We start from the raw sequence: 10,673 nt of genomic DNA, 5'->3' as shown, positions 1-10,673 counted from the left end.
GCATTGCAACAAGGTAGAGGAAGAAAATGCAGAGGAGGGGGGACATTTCCTGCACACATGGGGCCCATGATCTGCAGCTACACCCCTTCATGCACGCAGTAACCGGTGATAGACATTTTACAGACAATCTCAGTTCACTTGCAGCACGATGAATGCGCTTTATTTCTAGCATTCCAACTAATTCACAAAGGCCTTTATTGCCTTGGCCTCGCGCAGGCTTCCTCTCAAACACCACACCAATACAGCCCACGTGCACGAGCGGTGCGCGCAGGACGGGAGCGCGCGTGGAGGCGGTCCGGGGCTGCCTCAGTTTTCTGTAATCGCTTTTCTGCTGCTGCTACCTCCAGTTAAATAGCAAGGACACGGGAGCGAGCAGACGGCCGTGTGAGGATATTACTTTTTTCGGTACCTTGGGATTACGACGCGGAATTTGCAGCATCGACGGCCAACCGCCAGGTAAGCTCGACACACGCGTTCGGCCGCCCCTCGTCGATCCGCGAAAAGTAAGTAAATGTCCCGTGAAAAGTGTCGTTTTCCAGTGAAGAAGAAGGAGGAGGAGGTGGTGGTGGTGGAAGAAGAAGAAGAGAGGGGGGAGGTGGATGTGTGGGACGAGCCTCCCTTTGTGCCGAGGCAGGGTCACTGCTCTTCAACGCACAATGTGGACACTCCGCAAACGGCCGGGATCCGCTGGTTTTCCCCCCGCCGCTCCGCTGGCCCTTCCGTTGACCGTCCTCCATCAGCCCCGCCATCGGCTGCTTCGGACGAGTCCGACAGAAACGCCTTCTTCTATGCGTATTTTCATTGAGTTTAAAACACCGAGGCCTGTTCAAGCTTCTTCTTTTTTTAAATGCCCCCCGGCGGTAACGTAACGCACCCTACTTTCCGCCTCCTCCCCCCGGCCTTGTAACGTTAGCTAGCTCCCCATAATGTTTACGGTCGCTTTTGTAGGACGGCTCGGTTTCAGTCCCCCGCTCGACCCCTATTGTGTGTTTCATCCCCACAAACGTTGACCTATCTCCTCGGACAGAGCAATTGAGTGATGTCTAATAACACACAAACATGTTAACTTGGCTCTGGTGTTATTGGGGGGGGGGGGTTATTATGTCCCCGCATCGACCCTGGCATCTGAAACGGCTATTGAACCGGGTACATTTGAGCCATTGATGTCCCTATCATTACCGTGAAACGCCCCCCGGGAAAGGCGACCTGTCCGCCACTTCACTTGATCGTTTTGATTGACTTCTCGCCCATCAGACAGCTTCTATCTGCCCGTTTTTGCTCTCATATTACATTTCAATTCTTTCTGCCCTGTCTTTGTCGTCTGTATAGAAGGAGGCTTTAATTAATTTTCAACAAAACCGAGGAAACGCTCGTCTGCAAGGATGGCCTCATCATGTTCAAATGTCTTCAGACATTGATGATATTTGTCTCACTTGTTGATAAAGAAGCATCATATTTATCTAGTACAACTAATACATTATCCAGTATTTGTCAAAAGAGAAAGAATGACACAGATCTTTGTCTAAAAAAATCTAGGCCATATCAATTCTACCTGACTACACTGCAATATATACAGTATAATCCCTAGTAGAACTTTACATGAATGCTTCATTATATTCCTTTTAACAAAGGCCATTTACATGTGTAATTTGCAGCACTTTAGGCTTCAACAAATGTGTTTTCTTCTGCTCCACACATCTTAGCCCAATTTTCATCCACATCCAGCATTAGATTGATTTAAACTCATCTTCTCCCAAATCTACCTGACAAACAATTCAACAAGCTTGCTCATGTGTTAATGTTAACTTACTGCCCTTTTTGTCCCCCCAGGGCCCACGATGTCCAGCGAAGTGCAGAGACCGGACGACAGCCCCAGCACAAGCGGGGGAAGCTCGGATATCGAACAAAGGGAATCGGTACCACCTGAGCAGGAGCGAGAGCAAGCACAGCCCAAAAAGAAGGAGACCAAGATCTCGAGTAAAACCGCTGCTAAACTTTCAACTAGTGCCAAGAGGTAAGAAGAAAAATAAACGGGAGCTTGAATCTGGCTTTGGAGAGCAGCAACATTTACACAGGAGTTGTTTGTTAAACTGAAGGCCTCTCCCCTCTTGCCCCGGGGGTGTGAAGTTTTATAAAAAGACTACAGTCCCACAGGCATTGTCATTTCAAACATCCACGCTATTCAGTGTGACACCAAACCCACAGAAAGGAGGTAGCACTCGCAGCTCAGCACTGAAGTGTCACTGCTGTCATTTGAAAGAGATATTCCCGTTCCAGCGTGTTTGTTTGAATGAATACGCCTCATGCTCCGCAGCACCCTTGTCTCTCCTGCACCACCACCAACACGTACCTCCACCAGTCTTAGCACTTCTTCCCAAAAAAAAGACAGGCGATGAGAGAATTATGCAACCAGTTGAGCAAATAGTTGGCCGAGGCCACGGAGTCTTTTTATAACAGTGACTGATGTTTTGAACATCTCCCTTTTGTGTGTCTGTGCCTCACTTAAAAGCAATTTTGAAGAAGGACCTTACCACTAAGAGCTGGACTGATTTCAATGCTGTATTAAGCACAAGGTGTTTATTAAAGTGAGTTTAGCATCAGTGTTTACACTCAGTGGCCCCCTACTGTTTGAATGTACAATTTTTTACAACTGTCTGCTGCAAATCATCGAGTGAGATGTATTGATGTGCATACTTGATTTGTTGAACAGAAAAGAGAAGCATTTGAGCTGTAATCATAAGTGAACAGAAGTACTGCTGATCGATTTGGAGAGAATATCTAACTGCATTTGCTGTGACAGATAATGTGATTTGATTTCCTGCTGCAGTTGAGTATTCACTTTGCCATAAATTTAAACTGCATTTGTAGAATTTCCCCCGTGAAATTTAAAGTGTGATTGTCACACAAGGAGGACGTTCTGAATTTCTAAACCTCTGACACAGCAGACATGCTATGTAACATGCATCCCAGATGCTAATTATATTGTTTCAAAATGCAGTTTTGCTATGAAATCAATCACTTGTTGGGCCCTAATCTGCAATGTTGGAACTTGTAATTAAGACCTACTTTAGTTCCACATTGTCACTAAGTTAGGATTAAAAGCTACATGCATGCCTTCACAGGCTTGAAATACTAAATGCATGTCCTACAGTTTCTACCCACCCAACATAAAATTTACCAATAACATGTTTCTTTTTCAGGATTCAGAAAGAGCTTGCAGAAATAACACTAGACCCACCTCCAAACTGCAGGTAAGGAGATGTTATACGTTCAAAGCATTTCTGTAATGACTCATAAGCCTGTATGAGCAGATGCTCAAGCTGTAATGAATATAGACAGCAGGGATGTGCTCCCTTCCCAGCTTCATGTCTCTAAAAACAGAAAGGCCACGCTGTAATGCGCTCGCTTTTGTCTTTGCTCCCATAGTGCTGTTGTTTGTGTTTTTGTTTGAGATGGTAATCTCAGGTGAATCACAGTGACTGTAGCCCATCCTAGCATTGTTGTTGCTGCATAATTCACACTGCAACCCCTGCTGAAAGCGCAGCCTTTTAGATGACAGTATTATGGTTCCACTGAAATGGTTGAAAATGAGTGGCAGTGTGACTTTAAAACCTGTTTCGATTCTCGTGTGGTTCCCCCCTCGCCGTGCTGGGGATTTACCACAGACAATGGTTATTGTGTGCAACTGCCGCAGCTCTGAGCCCTTTGAGGAAGAGATATGGTCGCAAGCGAGTGGCAGGCCACATGTGCATCAGTCTCAGTGGACATCACAAAAGGCATACCTTTGGGATGTGGCTCAGGAGCCGGCTTTTATTGAGCTAAATCACGCAAAGTGATGGTGTCATTGATTGTGACTCTGTTTATTACAGCACAATAATTACTCTGAATCAGCACTCCACTGCAAATTAAGAAAGAAAATGGAAGCCGGCTTTTGTTGAGGACACTTGTGGGAGATGCTGATGTTTTCTGACCATTCTGGATGGTCGTTCATAGGCACCTGCTTAAAATGATTAAGGAAAACTGCTTTGTATGACTCATCTGGCGATTTGAAATTACTACACCCTCGACAGCCTTGTTTATTGCATGAATTAATCACCCCTGCTGGGTCTCATCAGAACCCCACCATCATTAACGATAAACATTGAGCTAACCTTTTCATTTCAGCTCACATCCCAATTTTGTTATTGTACCGGAGGCTAAAAGAGATGTTGTTTTCCTCGAGGACCCTAATCTATTTCAAACCCCCCTCCCACCTCCCTCTAAAAATCTAGGTTGGCTCACATGAAGGATTTAGCTTGAGGACACAAGTAAGTCATTTGAAAGTAAAATAATCGCTAGCGGAAATTTCACAGTCATCGTCTTAGTGGGGGAACTAGTTGCCTGGGAAACAATTAAGCCTCTTCAAGATAATCCTTTTCTGTGTGTGTGTTCCCTTTCTTTACTCTGAAATGATACCAAAATCTAGTAATGTGTTTTCTGTGATGCACTCAAATAGATTAACAGTCTGTTAACAATGACAAGGGGTCAGATGCTGCAAAAGCCAGATTTCTCATGCCGGCGATCACAGCCCCATTTACATTCTCGCATGAATGAGTGCACACCGCAGTGCTAGTGTCGTCATTTGTATGCCACACGCTCCCTGCTCCTGGCCAGGTTAGCCTGAAAGGTTCTTCATTTCATTCCCTGCTACAAATGGAGTCACAGAGTGTTGGCCCCCTTCAGCAGCCAGACAGGGAGTTGTGTTTAAGAGATTCACTTTGGTACTTTCGACAAATGTGGTGCTGGGGGCTAGTTGATGTATGTCACCTCATCAGTCTCTCGGCTGAGGAGCCCCTAAGACTCTGTCGACACTTTGTCCTAGGCACACAGAATTTCCCTTCTTCATCTTGTAGTTAAAATCTGCAGTCCTCTCTATCACCTGCACTCTGTTCACCTTAAGGGATCTCACAGTTTTTCTGTCTGCAAAACGGAGAGCCCAGCTTTCAGTGTAGACGTGTGCTAAGAGTCATAATTCACCATTTAACACCTTGGAAGTGTTGAGGATCTAATTTAGTGGAACATCTGTGGCAGGAGGTGCCCACTTGATAAGTGTAATAAAACACCTACGCCCTTTCTTCAAGCATCCCATTTAAGGTTACTGTGATAACCCTCAGCTGCATTTAATATCACAATCTGTTGTTTCAATAATCCGTCTGTCTTGATAAATCACACGCTTACTAATTCCTCCTCGCTTTCTGGGACTATGAAGAGTCTACAATAATGGGGCTTAAGTTGTTTAAAAAATCAATTTTTATGCAATGTGAACAAAGCTGTCATACTTTTGGTGCTATGTCAGTACTTGGAAATCACGAGCAAGTATTTAAATTTGTCTCCAAGCTTTATCTCACTCTCGGCTTTGTGACAGTCTGCTCGTCACCTTGGCAGTTGTCATGCATCAGACGAACAGGAACATGCTGAAGCCCAAGAGGATTTGACATGGCAATTATTCTCACTGTCATACACTTCAAGTATATTGTACTGGCAGCTTGTGCTTTTACACTTATTGAAGCATATGAAGCAGCTTTTGAAATGAATAGTGTTTTCTTTCCAGCAAGATGCACAAATATTTTCAGTGATCTTACTGGGAATAAAGCTCGATTAGATACCTTAAAGGGAGACATGACAGGCTTATCAATCTTTCTCTATTTTCAAAGCTACAAAGATTAAAATGTTATGTTTAAGTTATTGATCCACAGAGGATGTTTAAGCTTTGATAACATCACCTTGATGAATTTTTTAACTTCACCTGTTTTTCTTTTTGAAAAATTAGAGCCACAAACCAGAATTATTTCCATTCTTAATACATTTGCAGTTTATTGTGCTGTAATTGGATCGTCTGGTCTATCAAATGCCAGAGAAAAAGGCATCTCCATTTCCCTGTTGATGCCTTTTAAACTGCGTGACCAATAATCTAAACCCCAAAGATATTCATTTCAAATTGATAAAAACACAGACAAAAACAGTCTCCACAATCTGAGAAGCTGAAACCAATAAATATTTGGCATTTTTGCCATATTACATGACTGAAACAACAATGGCAGTAGATGTAGGTGAATTGTTTTAAGTTTCAGATGACATTATCATGGGTTTAAGCTTCAACTGAATTAGTTAGCACGCAATTCCTGTCCAAGACCGCAGAATAATGTGGAATCCTTCAGCTTTATCTGTTGAATCACGTCCCATCTCTCCCGCATCCGCCTCCTCTGCTCACTTTGAAACGTTCCTGTCATATAAAAAACTCCATTCTGCCTCCCACTTTATATTTCCTTATCTCTTTTATCTTTGTCATTAGTGTTGAATCACAGGACTTCTTTTGGCTTCATTTAGTATTACAGCACTGTGACTGATGTGAGTTGTCATTGTTCCTTCCATGTGATGGTGAAGTAGTAGCTATTGGTGATGCAACTTACAAGTCTGGACCGCTGTGCTGTTTCATCTCTTCACACAGATGGACAAACAGTTACTTCTATTACACATACAAAATGGAGTGATAGCAGAACAGTGCTCAGCTGCCTGAAACATAATAGTAAATGTCAAGTTTTTGTGTCAGCTTATCCAGATTCTAAGAAGAAAGGGCACTTTTTTAAAAAAGCTGCTTTGTTCAGTGAGAAGTCGCAGCAAAATAATCCTTTTGCTGAAGAGGTAGACATACCAATTTCTTCTCCTCAGGCAACTCAAATGGATTAAATGCAATGCAGCCGCAACCCATGGAGCACTTTGAGTAACAAGTTCGGCTCCCTGCTCAGTCAGGTTACTACTAATCATTCTGGGAGATACAAGAAACCACCACCTGAAGTGGATGTAGATAAGATTGAGGGAGAGTTGGTACAGCTACAAAGTCATTAGCATAACATAATCACAGAATAACTCCCCTTGTGATTTGAACATTACAGAGTGAGAGTGCTTTAACAGTGTACACATACACTCTGTCAGATCTTTATGAAATCTGCTTTAAGGATCGCAAAGCCCCGCCTGCTGCGTTACCGCTACCACTCAAATGTTTTAGCAGATTTTGAAACGGTGAGCCCGTCATTTCAGGCAAAAATAAGCAAAACCAGGTTTCTGAATTTAACTTGACTAACACTGATTTTGCTAGCTGAAATGCCAACTGTCACTAGCAGATATTTCAGCTATGGTTAGCTAGCTAGCGACATAAGCTACTATTAGCGCTGTGACTTGGTTGAGAACAACGACTGTGACCAACTTTCTAGTGTTTTCACCTGGCTCATAAAAACAAGAACCTTTTTCGAGATGTCCTAAATGCGCACTTCATAGCTGCAGACATCACATTGTACAGAACTGAAGGTAAAACTTGGAAAGTTTGTGATCCAAATAACGGCTTTTGAAATATCAAAACGGCTTTGTTTTTATATTGAAATGTAAGGTTAGTTAGTGTTAGTATTTTGAGGGTGACAAGGAAAATATCTCTGGCATTTTGTAGCAGAAAGTTAGTTAGCCAGATAGGTTAATGCTTGCAGATTATGCAAGAGCAGGTAAATGTACTGTTTAATTGAGTCGTCACACTGTTGTTGTTATATTCTTGGTCTCAGAGCAACTAAACACTTGAAACCACCCTTCATACTTTTTATTTCTATTGTATTGGTCTTACTGGAGTTTAACATTCACCAGTTCCTGCTAGTCAGAAACTGAAGAATTGTTTTAATAATTTTTAAAATGGTGTGCATTTGCTGTTCTGCACCCACTTGAATTTAATACTTGATTGTAAACTAATTCTTCTCAGTTATATGACATTGTAGAAGACAGGGATGTTCTCAGCAACTAATTTCTCGATTTAGTTGCAAATTTAGATTATTCTAAATTTAAGAAAACTCGTTGCAGGTTAATGTCTACATGTCAGTACTGAAAGTGATTGCGTATTAGTCCAGTCAAAGGGTTCTATGCCAGTTGATCCTGATAGACTCTATATACAAACTTGTTTAAATTTTATAGATCAAAAATACTTCCAAAATGCACTTGTTTCATCAGATATCATATGACCCACCTTTCTGATATACAACATCTGGATATTTGTGTGCAGAGCAGACTTGCCTAGCTGTGGGTAGCTGCATAACATTTACCAACTAGTGAAGTTAACAACTTGAATTTGCTTCGTCGGCTCATCGAGTAACTAAATAAGAGATCATGAGAATTATTTCAAAAAGAGTCAGCAGACTAATTTATGCTGAAAGTAATCCCTGTCTGCAGCCAAAGCCAACATTTTGTTAGCTACTTGATTGAAGCTTCAGCTGACAACCTCGCATGTCATTCATTCTTTTGTGTGGTTGTGTAATACAGCTGTACTACATGGCTGACCTTTGAAACAAATACTCCTATTTGAATCTTTCCTGTTGTCATGAAATGCCCTCATGATGTCCTAAACAGAGCTGTCACTACCATGCAAGCTGTAGGGAAAATGTCTTTTCACACAGCATCACATGCTTGCTGACTTAGAGCCTTTGCATGAATTTTTATCTCCATCATCATCAAGTCTCACCAAGAAATGAGGCTGCCGCTGTTGTAGGTTCTGACCTCTAATTCTCTTCTCACTGATGGGATCATCTTCATGTCTGTGGTGACTGCGTATTAGTTTTGTGCCATGCCCCTGGGGGATTTTATGTGAGTGACACAGCCAGCATCATTTTTCACAGCGTTACCATTAAGCACAGCAGGGAGGCCTTATTAATATTCATGAAGGGGCGGAGGGATGGGGGCAGGAGGAAAAGGGGGGATGAGCTCCAGGAATACCTCCTGGGTATTAGAGTTGATCACCGTATTGTGTATGGCAGTGTCAATGAATTACCACGGGCAGAATTTGGAGGCTGGGATGTCAGTTTGAAGCAAGTAAAAAACACACACTTTTACTGCTGATAGGCAGATGGTCTATCACCAGTAAAAAAGATGTCAGCCTTACTGCTCCTTCCAACTACATACCTCCATGAAGTGTTTCTCTGTGTCAGCCACTAAATAAAGCGGAGAGCCTGGATGACGCAGAAGAAAGACACACACTCCATCTGTCGCTCATAACAATCATTCACACTGTGACAAATGAGTTGTGAATCTGTAAATTTATCATTTTCAGTGTTTTTCTTTCAAAACAAAAACAGTTTTCTCTCACTGACGCCTTGTTCACTTCACTGGGCAGGATGATGTGTATGTTGAGTGTGTTTTCACCCATAATTTTCCATTTACACAAGTGTTACACAGAAACATTGAAGCAGAGATTCAAGATTCAGATTCAAGACCTTCATTTATCACAAACACAACTTTACATAGTATAATGTAAAGTGAAATGCATTGTGCACCTGTGCCAAACCAAAATAATATGAATAAAGAATAAAAACACACAAGAGGTAGGTAGGTAGATGGATAGATAATCTATCCATTAAGGTGAAAGTAAACGGGATATTGAATAGAGATTGCATGTTGATTGTCTATTGAGTCTACTGAGCCATCCATGTGCATACACTGAATAGACTTTTTCAGACATAGGAAACATCTTCTGTCCAGATACCTGTAATTTTCTTGGTTGATTGAGTTTTTATTCCATCTCTAAAATGTTACAAAGCAGTGAATGCTCATCATTTCTGAGTGTGGACTGATGTCTTTTTTTGTGTACGTCTGACCTGCAGACCAAAACTGATAGGTATTGAGAATACAATGATAAAAAAAAAAAAAAAAAAACATTGCAAAGCCACGTAATCTCATCGTGGAGAATATGGAATTAAACTAAGATTGGAATTTTTGCCTAAATAATCAATTTAACAAATCCATTAAAGTAATTAGTTTTTTACCAGAAGGATTTTTTTTTTTAAATTGTATTTTTTGCTAAAATCTACAAAACCCCCAACTCACCCATGTAAATTGTATTCAGGCTTAAAGTTCGGCATAATTAATAGCGTGGCTGCTTTGAATGACAAGTGGGTACCATCATGGGAGAGTCTATCCACGGTATCCTCACCCTCCCACCGCTCATTTTTGGATTAGCTGAGAGTTTAAAGACATCAGGCACTGCCAAGATGGCGACACAGAGCCACCACACTGAGCTTCATAACTGCTGCTCAGGAAACCTTTGGGTGACAACGCAGAGGGTTTGTCCATCTTTATGAACAGTCAGTGGTTTTGACTTTAGATGTATAGTAGCAACTGAATTTCATGAGTCAAAGTCAAGCCGAGTTCTTATTCCAATACTTTCCTGAACTAAATAGTACATTGTACTATAACATGGCATGAAATCTTAGTTTTTCAAACTGTTGATTTTCAACATGCACACTAGCTATATATGTCTCTCAGATAGGCCATAGGACGGAGAAATATGCAGTGTAGAAAAAAAATGGCCTCGCTGAAAGATAAAGATGTCTTGTCCGTGGTTCAAGAGCAGAAGGCTGTACAGATGGATGGTGCTAGACTGGGTTCTGCTGATTTGTTACAGCCACCACTTCCTCATGCACCTATGTAACATCTGCTGAAAATAATTTTCTTCCCCAGAAAACCAGTCTGCCCTCAACATACTTCCCCAAATGCAAATTTTTTGAGTGCAAAACAAATAAATTTTCTCCTATAGAATGGAGGTAACATTTGCTCTGCCTCTGACAGAAGCCCCAGTTTAATTTATTCTTAATGTTTTCCACTGTGGC

At 41.7% G+C, this 10,673-nt stretch overlaps 1 protein-coding gene across 1 annotated transcript in view; it reads left to right on the top strand.

The window, feature by feature from the left end:
• Positions 1-276: 276 nt before the first annotated feature.
• ube2e2 (ubiquitin-conjugating enzyme E2E 2) overlaps positions 277-10,673 on the top strand; it is a 29,239-nt gene continuing 18,842 nt past the window's right edge. Inside the window, exons 1-3 of the mRNA XM_051957192.1 lie at positions 277-456; positions 1,831-2,014; positions 3,201-3,251. Coding sequence (XP_051813152.1) covers positions 1,839-2,014; positions 3,201-3,251 — 227 coding nt within the window. The 5' untranslated portion in view covers positions 277-456; positions 1,831-1,838. The remainder of the gene's footprint in view (positions 457-1,830; positions 2,015-3,200; positions 3,252-10,673) is intronic.

Source organism: Acanthochromis polyacanthus, chromosome 12, assembly GCF_021347895.1.
Source record: "Acanthochromis polyacanthus isolate Apoly-LR-REF ecotype Palm Island chromosome 12, KAUST_Apoly_ChrSc, whole genome shotgun sequence".
Classification (NCBI taxonomy): Eukaryota; Metazoa; Chordata; class Actinopteri; family Pomacentridae; genus Acanthochromis; species Acanthochromis polyacanthus.
Note: the sequence above shows the minus strand (reverse complement) of the source record. Positions and strands in the feature narration are given on the sequence as shown.